The following is a 12,881-nucleotide window of genomic DNA, read 5'->3' as shown; positions in this document are numbered from 1 at the left end:
TTTAACGAGGGCAAAAATTAAGTGATTAAGTTTAAAGCAATATTCTGACAATGGATGCAACTGATTTGATGGGAAACAAAAGTTTATGTACTAATGTGATTATGATAGTAATAGATAATGTACTTCAACATAATTATTTCTATTTTCTTATAGAAAAAAATGATTTTTTCACCTACATAAACTAATGAGAATAGAATAAAATGATATTTTTATAATCAAATAAAATAAAAATTAAATTTAAACTATAGAATTTATAGTAAATACATTAATTCTTTGTATATATTGGTTAGATTAATTGAAACCAAAAATTCAATGTTTGCAAACAGCAATAAATTTATACCCTAACTTGAAATTGAGGCACGCTATTGTTAAAAAAAAATATAATGGGTAAGTATCCTCAAATACATAGCTTTATTAAAACACGAACGATTCACCTGCGAAATGCTGGGTAATATATATCTAGATGAACTTTTCTACACGTCTATTAATTTTACACCTTGAAATGAATACTGGCGATAACAATGAATGATAGACCCCCCTGATATCATAGTTCACTCCATTCTGCTCTTTGTTCACTAAACATGGCGGTCTGCAGCGGAGTGTGCTGGGGGCAGTCATTAAAAATATCTTTGAATCCAAGCCACTCGCCTCTTCATGCGTCCACCATCAATGTAAACAAGCATTCAATCCCACCTCTTTGTTCAGTTGGTACTTCTTATTCTCCAGTTTTTCATTCTGATTCGAGGCAGGGATTTCGGAGTGGCAAATCAATTGTTCCCCCTCTAAGTCTTTCAAGACGAGCGTTATCTGAATCAATGGAATCGGGAAGCATATCAACTGGGCCATCATGGATTCCCAAACTGGAGGACTTGGATACCACCAATATGTTTCTCAAGCAAAGAATTGTCTTCTTGGGCACGCAGGTTTGTTTTTATACAAAACTGATAGCAATTTCTTGCATTAAACAATGAACTGTGCATGGTCTAGTAGTTTTTGTCTTTAGAAACAATTAAATAAGGTATTTGGTGTTGTTTAATTTATACTAGCACATTTAGATGTTGATTTGGAGCTGTTGAGGCTATTAGGTCAAATGTTAAAACACACTATAACGTCCTAGTTCAAATTCCGGATGTTAAGAAATTGTCGACGAAGGGATATACACGGCTTGCTAAGGCCAGGCATCCTGTAGCTCAAAGATTAGACTTATTCGCAGAAGGACTCGCCCCACCCGTGCAAGAATGGGGGTTTGTCCTACTGGGTAGGGTAGCTTGAGTTCATCAGTGGTTCAGTTGAAATTATTCCAAATTTTCAGACAGACCAAGCTCCTTAACAACATGGGCTTGATGTACCATTCGCTCAGACGTTCAAACAGTAATTGCACATCAATGTCAAGCGAAAGAGGGTCTGTAATACCCAATTGGATATTGGCTCAAGTTCATTTTTGGCTTCTGGTTTAATTCAGAGTAAGTCCTTTCTACTGCAGGCACAAATGTGCAACAACTTACTAAAAATGTAGGCTTGTTGTGCCATCTTTCTAATTCCCATGAGTGAGGTCGCCTTGTGTTCATTATTGGCCTGGAATTTGGTTCCTGTAAGCTCATTTTTACCGTGTGCATAACACCAAATGCCTTTGTAATGTAGGTTCCATATACCATCTGCCCAGACTTGCAAACATAGAGCAACCCAATAGTCTCACCTCTTGTACCATGGTTAGAGGGTTTGTCATTCCTGATTTGGCTTTGCCTTGAGTTCATGATTGGCCTCAAGTTTGACTCGTAAAACACACACACCAAATTCCTTAACAACATGGGTTTAATGCCCATCTGCCATGGTCTGCAAAAAATAAAAATCCAATAGTCTCAGACTCTCACCTATTGTACCTTTGTGAGAGTTTTTTTTTTCCCAATTGGGGTTTGGCTTGAGTTTATGATTGGCCTCAAGTCTGTTTCATATGAAGTTACTTTTTCTGCATGCGCACATGACGAATTCCAAACAGCATAGGCTTGATGTGCTGTTTTCCTATTAGATTGGACTGAGTTATCATTAATTGGATTTCAATTTCTATGAACCCATTTTAAGTGTACTCTTATGTGCTGAACTGCCTAGCAATCAGGTCTCGATATACAAGCTGCCTATTTCAATCAAGTCATTGTTTTCTTTTCAGACTTACTCTTGTGGGCCTATGTGTAAATCTGTTGTCTATTTGCCATTTGGTGCTAGGTTCCAAGGTTTGGGCTCAACGCACATGTAATCCCTTGACTGGTAAGTGTAGTGTAGACTCCAAGAATGTATATGTATAGATCATAAACTTGCAGAGTGTACTTGGATGAAATACCATAGCTGAGTAACTAGCACATTTATTTGCCCGTGCTGAGTTTTTACCAAGTTTTGTCAGGTCTTACCAAATTGATAAATTTAAATAAGTTTTCAATTTTGCTGGTTTTTTCTGAGTTTTTGCCAAGATGCCAAGTTTTAATGAATTTAAGTAAATTTTCAATTGGTTCTGTTGAGTTTTGCCAGTATGGCTATAATTGCAAATGCTGGTTCTTATCATATTTCACCTACATATATATCAGAGTCTCAAAAAACCTAGGATATATGTATTCTGAAATTATCAATTCTGGTAAGCTTTGTGGGAAATGCTAGATAAATCAACAACATTCCATCTTCAAATTGATGGACAAACTCTAGTGGTTAGTCATACCTTGGTCCAGTTATTGTGAACGTATAACATTGTTCCTCCTCAGACTTAGGATCATAGTTAAGTGTACATTCCTCATGACTATTCACAGTTTTACTGGGCATAGCCCATTCCAGACATATTTTAGTTCCAATATTTGACGCTTTCTTGGAATTGCTTTTTCTACCCCTATAGTTCTAAAATTTAGTATACAAACAAATGAATTAGATAAAACAGAGAAATTCCTCCAACAAAGTCAATAAGTGCATACTAGGTTGAACAAGTTTTGACTTTAATGCTATGAGATTTCCACAATCCATGCTATTATTCACTTATTGCTTCTGGATTTGATTGTGTATGCAAATTTTTATCATAAACGTTTCGAATCACACTCTGTGATTCATCATCAGGATGAACAAGAATTCATCATCTCCTTAGAATTCTTGTTCATCCTGATGATGAATCACGGAGTATGATTCGAAATGTTGATGATATAAATTTGCATACACAATCAAATCCAGAAGCAATAAGTGATTAAGTTTTGACTTGCCAACAACAAAAGTATAAGGGATGTCGTGGTTCACATCATCCGCAACACACTTTTTAGACACTGAAAAATCTGGTTACATCTGTTAAATGATTGATTTAAGGTCTGTAATGTCCCCACTTTGAAATAGAATTTAATAATAAATAATAATAATAATAAAATTAAAATATTAAAAATTAAATTATAATATAAAGAATATAATTAAATATAATTAATTAAAATTTAATTAAGTTAATGAACGGTTAAAAGACATGGAAGGAAAAGTTGTGACTCACTCAACAATAAGATATAAAAGGGAGAAGAGAATCTCATTTGGGAAGGGGATAACTTGGAAATCAGAAGTGCAGATCTGATTTAAATAAGAAGTTCAGGTCTGATTGTGAAAGGTTGTGTCCCTTTCAAAGGGCAGAAATAATGAAGAGTTGCACACTTTCAAAGGGTGTTAATGGTGAAAGGGTGTGTCTCTTGCCAAAGGGCATACATGATGAAGAGGTATGACCTCTCCCTCACATTGAGAGATATAAAGAAAAAGGAATCAAAGCATCCAGTAACATCACCATGGATCAGATCAGATCAGAACTGTTATTAAGTTACAAGCAGTAACATCCTTGTTCTTGGTGGTATGCATGGGATGTGTTTAATAAGTATGCTTAATATATGAAGCCCAATAATGTTCTTATGCGGAATTGATAGTAATATTAATATGGACTGCAATATGTATGACAGTCATACGCAATTTCATATATATATTCATAAAACATAAGAAATATTTATACTTATAGTCTAAATCATGTTATTACTGTTTGTATTTAAGAAGATGGGAATGAGATGTTCCAAAGAGGGGCAGTCTAAATCCAAGAAATAGGTTAAGTCCCAAGATAGGGTGGGGATCATCGACCCATAAGCCTTGAGGGTATAGACCCAAGATAGGTAAGGGCTTGGATCTGCAAAATTTTAAGGGAACCTATTGCAGTTGGTCTCTAAGCGCTTTGGTAACATATGTAAACCCTTCTCCCTTAAAACTGAAGTAGGAGCAAGGTCTGATATCTATATTAAGAACTATGAATAATGAAATTAATCATCTAATGAGGAAAATATATAAGCACTTGATAATAACTAATTGAAGAATATCAATCAATTTTATTATATTGAAATAGATTAGGTAGGGGACATTACAAATGGTATTAGAGCTTTGATCCTGCCATCCTGTAGGGTAAAGAGGAATCGATGAATCATTTTAGTCAATAAGAAGGAATCTAACTATACAAGTATTTGCGTGTATGCATATATCCATGTGTATGCTTTGTGTTTTTATATGTATTCTCCATGTTTGGTTCATGCCTGATATGTTTCCTGCATGTTTATTCCATGTGTGTTTTCAAAGCCATTTCATATTGGAAGTCATTTTGAACACTCCATGATCATTACTTGAGGACAAGCAATCTTGGGTGGGGCGGACTGTAATGTCCCCACTTTGAAATAGAATTTAATAATAAATAATAATAATAATAATAAAATTAAAATATTAAAAATTAAATTATAATATAAAGAATATAATTAAATATAATTAATTAAAATTTAATTAAGTTAATGAATGGTTAAAAGACATGGAAGGAAAAGTTGTGACTCCCTCAACAATAAGATATAAAAGGGAGAAGAGAACCTCATTCGGGAAGGGGATAACTTGGAAATCAGAAGTGCAGATCTGATTTAAATAAGAAGTGCAGGTCTGATTGTGAAAGGTTGTGTCCCTTTCAAAGGGCAGAAATAATGAAGAGTTGCACACTTTCAAAGGGTGTTAATGGTGAAAGGGTGTGTCTCTTGCCAAAGGGCATACATGATGAAGAGGTATGACCTCTCCCTCACATTGAGAGATATAAAGAAAAAGGAATCAAAGCATCCAGTAACATCACCATGGATCAGATCAGATCAGAACTGTTATTAAGTTACAAGCAGTAACATCTTTGTTCTTGGTGGTATGCATGGGATGTGTTTAATAAGTATGCTTAATATATGAAGCCCAATAATGTTCTTATGCGGAATTGATAGTAATATTAATATGGACTGCAATATGTATGACAGTCATACGTAATTTCATATATATATTCATAATCCATAAGAAATATTTATACTTATAGTCTAAATCATGTTATTACTGTCTGTATTTAAGAAGATGGGAATGAGCTGTTCCAAAGAGGGGCAGTCTAAATCCAAGAAATAGGTTAAGTCACAAGATAGGGTGGGGATCAGCGATCCATAAGCCTTGAGGGTATAGACCCAAGATAGGTAAGGGCTTGGATCTGTAAACTTTGAGGGAACCTATTGTAGTTGGTCTCTAAGAGCTTTTGTAACATACGTTAACCCTTCTCCCTTAAAACTGAAGTAGGAGCAAGGTCTGATATCTATATTAAGAACTATGAATAATGGAATTAATCATCTAATGAGGAAAATATATAAGCACTTGATAATAACTAATTGAAGAATATTAATCAATTTTATTATATTGAAATAGATCAGGTAGGGGACATTACAAGGTCAAAGTATGACCAGTTTGCACCATACCTTGCTTTGCTGTTGAAAATGCATTCATCCTAGTTCTTCCTCCATACTTGGGCACACATCATGGGCATTTCCCAAGTGAATGTTATGAATTTACAACCACCCTCATAAAATAGTTTCAAATAACATTCAGTACATTACTGATAATATATGATTTAATTTTACACAAATTATGAGCCTTATAGCTAGGAATGCATGTTTTGAAGTCTTAGACAATAGAGACCTGGTAAGCTATTGTTTTATGGTATTTTGAGACTCAAATTTCATTCTGCCTACTTTTTTGTTATTGATACAGTGAGTAGGCTGTTGATAACTATAGACACATAAAATAGTCCGCATCCTTAACACATCCAATTTTATCCCATTCCAACATGAATTATAGAAGATCAATTATTTAGTTAACCTTCCCAATCACTCTCCTAGCATTAATTGAATTTATTCAATTTTTTTAAAAAATTTTTACATTAATTTATCATTTATTCCTCTTTCTGTATAGTCTGTGGTATGAAATGTTTAATTATCCTGACCAATCACTTTCCTAGTATTAATTGAATAAATTCAATTTTTTTATTTAAATAATTCATCATTTATCCCCTTTCCTGTATATTTCGAGGTATAAAATGTGCTACTTTGGTGAGTTTGTCTGTTATCACTGGAAGAACATCATGTTTAACCTTTGACATTGGTAACCCTTGGATAAAATCCAGGCTTACGACTTGCCATTTATATCTTGGTTTGTGATGAGGGTACAAAAGACTTTTCGGGTGCACATGCTCAGCTCTGACTTGTCGGTATTCCAAACATTTAGCCACAAATTCAGATACTTCCTTTTTTGGTCCAAGCCAAAAGTATAGTGGTTTTAATTTAGCCATAAGCTTGGTCACTCTTGGGTGCCATGAATAAGGAGCATTATGTGCCTCCTTTAGGACTTTAGTCCTTGGTCCACTTTGATCTGTGATGTACATTCTTTCTTGAAATCTTAATAAGCCATCTGGCTCAACCCTATATCTCTCAAATTTGAGAACCAGAGGCATTTTCCTTTAGAGCTATTTTACTATTTTAACTCTGATATAGTGTTCATTTCATCCTGATGGATCACAGAGTGTGATCCGAAACGTTGATGATCAAAAACTTGCACACAATCAAATCCAGAAGCTGTTTATCATGATCATGGATTGTGGAAATCTAATAGAATCGATAATCAATATAATCAATAATAAAGTCATATTTGCTTAGAAACTCTAACCATTGCCTTTGTCAAGCATTGAGGTTGGGTTGGGTGAAAATGTATTTAAGACCTATTGGTAAACAGATTTGTCACTCCAATTATATCACCAAGAATGACCTTATTTTCCTAAAGAGTAGTGACAATTGCACCAACAGTTCGAGAGATCACTATGGAATATTGATCTTTCTGTACGTTTGAGAGGGGCAGCTGCCTTGCATGATAAAATTTGGAGTTTTTTGTGGTAGTTTAACCAGAAATACCAAAGGTAAAAATTGAAAAATTGAATGGAAATGACTTGCAAAAATCCTTCTTGTAGACACATGAATACCTACTGGGATTTCATAAACCTGAATAAACATAAAGAAGATTCATCACAAAACCAAATATATACATTCTAAGATTTATATAATGAAAGGAAATAATAATAAGTGTACTGCTGTAACAACATTGAAAAATGACATGCAAACTCACACACTATGAGATGGGTTATATCAATGCATTCAAACCAAGATACCAAGATTATGATTGCATTTATTTGCGCATGTTGCATAGCTTGTAAATGTTCCAGCAGGTGACCAATAGTTCACCCAAAACATAAGAATCAAATGCTTCCTCTATTTGAAAGTTACACAACTTCAGAAACCCTCATGTACAAAGCTTGAATCTAGAAAGTCCTTTGTTCTCTCTCAGTTCTGATCGAAAACAAAAAAAGAACCAAAAGAAAATGAAACCCCTTTACATTTGAGAACATTGCCTTTGTAGCTCTTCAACCCACAACTGACTTATAACCAACTCATAATTTCTTCTTTTTCAGCTTTTACAAGATATTTAAAATGTTATAAAGACTTTTTAATGAGCTCACATCTTCTACTTACTAAAATAAATGTTTTAAAAACATTAATACAACTGACTTTAATAAAAAAAGTGGGTCTTCATGCAAATTTATCAGGCATATATTGTAATGTCCTTTTCTCACACCTAACCAGCTTTGCTTTCCATTAGCCTATTCCTGGGTTCCTATAGGCTATTAGGTGATGGTTAGGGGACTCATGTATCTTTGGAAAGCTTGGGGTTTCATTTTCATTGGGTTTCAATTGCAGCGCTATTTTTTGTATATGCTATTTTCAGTGAAGTGCTATTTTTGGTGCTTGACATCCGCTTCAGCTTTACTGCGAATTAGCTTCTTTTCTGGTGCCTTGGCAATTTTTCAGTAAGGTGATGGGATTCATTTTAATATTTACATTTAAGTATTAAAGTAACATTTTAATATTAAATTAAGTGTTAAATCTTTCATAAGTAAATGTCCCCAAGCTGGACACCTAGGTTGTGGGGACCAAAGTTGTTTTAAAAGGTGTTATGGGGGCCTTTTTGAGGGAAATAAAATATTTAAAAATTTGAATGCCCTAATTTCCCTCCAAACTCTATAAATTGGAGTCTGGGCTCAATTAAGGTCAACAGGGAACGTGGGTACTTGAAGACTCCAGAGACTAGTACTGGTACCCGTACCACTATTTTTTAAATTTTTTTTAATACAGTTTAATAATTTCCAAAAAGTATCATGACATAAAACTTTGAAAACAAGAACATGTAACGAAACAAAACCAAAACCAAAACATCCAGCCAAAACCGAGAACATGTAACAAAATATAACCAAATCCAAAATCTCATAATAAAACAGAATGAAAACATCCAGCCAAATTTTTACCGAATGTCAGAAAGTGACAGGGAAACAAGGTTTTATCAGAAAGATCAGAGTAAGCAAATGTCAATTGAGGATAAAGAGAGGGCTTTTTTGAAGTAATTAAATCCTTAAAGGATATTTCAGTTGTATTGAAGGATGGAAAACGATAGTTCATTGAGTTATATGTTTAGAGCAAGCAAGGTAAGGAAACCGATCAAGCCATTACATCTCCAGGTAATTGCAATTGCACTGGTAGACAATGTTTTTGTTTTGCTTTTAACCTTTTTAGTTTTTACTTGTGTTTTTCCGGAGGAGATGTTTGGGAGACGGCCAAAAACCTGGCGGGAGATGGGGTGACAACGGGAGACGTGAAAGTGAGGTCTCCGTCCCAAACAAGGTCTTTGGGTGCGTGAAAAGAACTGGAGATGCATCTCAAAGGGGTGGGACCGCATCTCTCGATTACAGAGGCTCTCATTTCTTCATTGAGAGTTTGCACATGTACAAAAATGCTCTAGGAATGAGCTTTGGAGTTCTTTTTGGAATTGTTGAGGGCGAAAACCCTCTACAATCTTACTGGTTTCGGTGGTGAGAGACCAGCCTAGCTGGTCTGGTGTTACACAAGGTACACAGTGATTTCAAAGAAGTTTTGGTTCCAGGTTTGCACAGTTATGAAGATTTTTTTAGGTATTTTCAAGCAAGTTTTTTGGGTTTTCAGTTTTAGAGTGTATGCAAAGATTTGGAAGAGTTTTTTGGGTGGTTTTTAAGTTGGTGCGGGTTTCCTTGACTAAGCCGTACATTTTTCGTTGCTAAGTTGGTGTGGGTTTCCTTGACTAAGCCGTACATTTTTTGTTGCTGGGTCGATCCTTACCTTTTGGGTTGCCATGTCAAATGGAGGAAAGTAATTGATATGGGTATTTTTGCTGAGAGGTCTTCAACCCTAGGCACCCCCTTTTCATGTGCCTTTCAAAGGTTTTTCAGCTCGGCTTGATTTTATAGAGCGAATTGCCCATATTGCAGGACATAAAGTGCATTTAGGGGTACATGGGAACTTTTCAGTCTTCAGGTCTCTTAAAAGGGCTGCAAATTGTGTCTTTCTGAGGTGTTAGAAAGGTGAACAGTAGTTATTTTGCAGTTTGGGTGTCAAACAAGGGAGTTTGGAATTTATTTTCTTAGTCGTCCCTGTGCCATTAGCTCCCAGCTTGCTGTTGCAGGGCTTTCTGAGCATATTTTAGTCATTTGGGAGGTTGAAAAGAGCTTGTGGAAGGGTGATTTACAGATCTGAGCACTTGAGGAGCATTCGATGTTGTTTGGAAAGGCCTCAAGACTTGATAGCCATCCTTGGATCATGCAAAGGTTAATCTAAAGTTGATTTTCAGATTGGTTGCTGACTGTCCCCGTCACAGATCTGCTGCTACAGGTTTGTTTGGTACTGAAATTACTCCATTCTAAGTTTGTTTTTTTGTATTGTTTACAGTAGGAATTGAATGTTAAGGCATCTTGGTTATTATGCTTGTTAGTATTGTCAATTTCCTAAGCATTAACAACAAATGTTCCACAAATCCACTTCAACTTGCCTTTTTTTGTTCGTAGGTCTATTGCAGGAATTTGACCTCCATTTGAACTTCATCTATTATAAAGCAAAGTGTTCGGTTCTGTAAAGCGGAAAATCGCAATCGAACCCTAGTTGCTCTCCCCTCTTCCAACTCCAAGGAGAGAGAAGGGAGGTCGCTAGGGTTGATGGTTTTCACTTAGGGGAGAGACTTTACATTCAAAAGAGGGGTTGAAACCCACAAGATCCAATCCCACACAATGCAAGATTGGATGCTAAATGTGTTTCAAGGGTTAGGAAAGCAAGACTACCCTCTTTTGTAAAGAATGTTGATAGAAGAATTAAGCTAGGAATGCATAGAAAGTGACAAAGATTCGCTTATAAACTGAGATAGGGATATAGGATGAAGCTGCGGACCTGGAATTAGCAGTAAAATGTCGATACGGCGCTGTCCTGCAAATTTGAGCAAAAGTTGACGGGACGATGGCGCCCGGAGTGCACACGGTCCTCCGAAAAATCCGCGAAACGAAGGGGGATCTGTTCGTCTTTGCACAAGGATTCCAGATCTTCAATTTCAGCCGCGTACCTGCAACCTACACACAGAAAAGCGAAAACGATTGGGGGGTTAGGGATTAGGGGTTTGCCTTTAGGTCAAACCCCGGTTTTGGAATTAACCAAGAAATGAGAAATTGCTGTAAATGTAATGTAAAACAAGTACTAATACCTTGTTGTAAGGATGTTTGTATCCTTATATGCGAAGGTATAGATGTTGTTGTTTGTTGTATGTTGTATGTTGTAGCATGTAATGTGTTGTAAGTGATCTCCTCTTCAATGGTTGAATCCTTGTCTTGAATGCAACACTTAGCCTTGAATGGAGACTTGAAATGATCAATTACTTGAAGGAATGCTTGAATGCTTGAATGCTTGAGTATAGTTTCCACGCCTTTTTTCATCATATCGAATGAAAGAGGAAAATGTAGTTTATATACTTGTCAATTAGGGGTTAATAGACTGATTTTCCCGACCTTAGGCCGACTAGGAAAGTTTATTTTCCAAATTGCAAACAAAAGGACCCGAAGCCCCATAGGAGACCGGGCCCAAAATAGGGCCAGGGACCAGGGCGCTGGGCGCCCTAGTCCTGGGGGACCAGGGCGCTGGGCGCTCTGGTCCCACCTCCCGGGATAGCAGGGTGCAAAGGAGGTTCAGGCCAGGGTGCAAGAAAATGCAGTTTTTGGTGTCATAATCAGGTTTCGGGGTCTCCATTCAGGTTCAGTGTTGCGTCGCCATCGTGAAGACCGAAATGCAGTTGAAATTGCAAGTGTCGCAATTTTAGGACGTTACAGGTTCACTTATTTTTCCACGTTCAGCTATTTATAAAGCTAGTTTTAAGTGCTGCGGAAGTTGGAGATCCATCTAAATCAGATCCTTAAACATGTTTATAGGTCAAGTTCACTTAGAAAATTCCACAAACCAGCTTGTTGACTTCATGTTGACACCATTTGTGGAGTTTCCCTAGCCAATAGAACCAAACCTTACAAAACTTGCCCTCTTATTTAGTTCAATTGGACTTCTTCACATATCTAGTCCAGCCGCATGCTCCTGCAATTCCACTTTGTTGTTGTTATGCTTACATCATCTCACTCTATTGATGTCATGCTGCCATCATGCCATCTTGAACAACCCTGGACCATGATGACATCATGCTTGCATCATGCTGATGTCACCCTATTCTTTTGTTGACATCATCATTAAAACTTCTCATCTGAACCAAACACTGAACAAAGTGAGGTTGGCAGGTTTAATTCCAATGATATGCTGTATATAAACAACTTGCAGAAATTGGCTGTGGATTTCCCTCACTCTTAATATTTGTCAAATCCATTACCTCCACATCTGTCTGTAGAACTGGTAAAGATAGGGATATCAGATATGTCTGAGTTTAGGCAGCTTTTATAGGTTCCTTGTGTTGTCGGGAGCAAGGAGGAGACTCAACTAAGTTTTGGTGTATCACTGCCTTTCCTTTTCTGCATTCTCCCTCACCCTTTTCCCTTGCAAGTCATTAGAATAGGATTAGGTTTTAGTTTAATTTGTGTTTAGTTGAATGAGCACATTGCATCTAGGCTTAGAAAGGAACTGGCCTTCTTCGGAGGTTTGATCTCAACAGCAAGGCCCCACACCTTGAGATCATTCCCATTGTGTCCATGGATTGTTGAACCCTAGGTTCAAAAAAGGTGCAAATCCAATTGACAGCACTTCCCAGTTCTCCAAAAATTGTCTCATCAAATCTTATCTGACTGTTTCTCCAAGAAAATTGTCACCCTTGACATGCCTTTAAAAATGGCTTTTTGGATATCTTAAAAGTAACTTTTTGATCTTCATGCCTCATCCTTTCCCAAAACAAGCTTGACCATCCAAACCCCTTCAATCTTGGCCCTATTCAAGTGCGCCAATCACAGGGTGGCACTTGGAGGCTTCTCGTTCTCCCAAGCTTCTTAATCATTCTCAAACTTTCATCAGTCACCCATCCAATCTATAAATAGACCTTATTGGAAGCCATTTATAATAAACCTCATGAATGGAAAGTCATGGTGTTGGTTTAAAGAGCAACTACATATCCTCTTTTTAGGCACAAATTTA

General features: G+C 36.5%; 1 protein-coding gene across 1 annotated transcript in view; it reads left to right on the top strand.

Annotated features, from left to right (window-relative positions):
• Positions 1-450: 450 nt before the first annotated feature.
• The window catches only part of LOC131073821 (ATP-dependent Clp protease proteolytic subunit 3, chloroplastic), a 72,667-nt gene continuing 60,236 nt past the window's right edge, over positions 451-12,881 (top strand). The window contains exon 1 of the mRNA XM_058010341.2: positions 451-923. Within this exon, the coding sequence (XP_057866324.2) occupies positions 582-923 (342 nt within the window). The 5' untranslated portion in view covers positions 451-581. The remainder of the gene's footprint in view (positions 924-12,881) is intronic.

Source organism: Cryptomeria japonica, chromosome 2 (assembly GCF_030272615.1).
Source record: "Cryptomeria japonica chromosome 2, Sugi_1.0, whole genome shotgun sequence".
Taxonomy (NCBI): Eukaryota; Viridiplantae; Streptophyta; class Pinopsida; order Cupressales; family Cupressaceae; genus Cryptomeria; species Cryptomeria japonica.
This window is presented reverse-complemented; position numbering and strand designations above follow the sequence as displayed.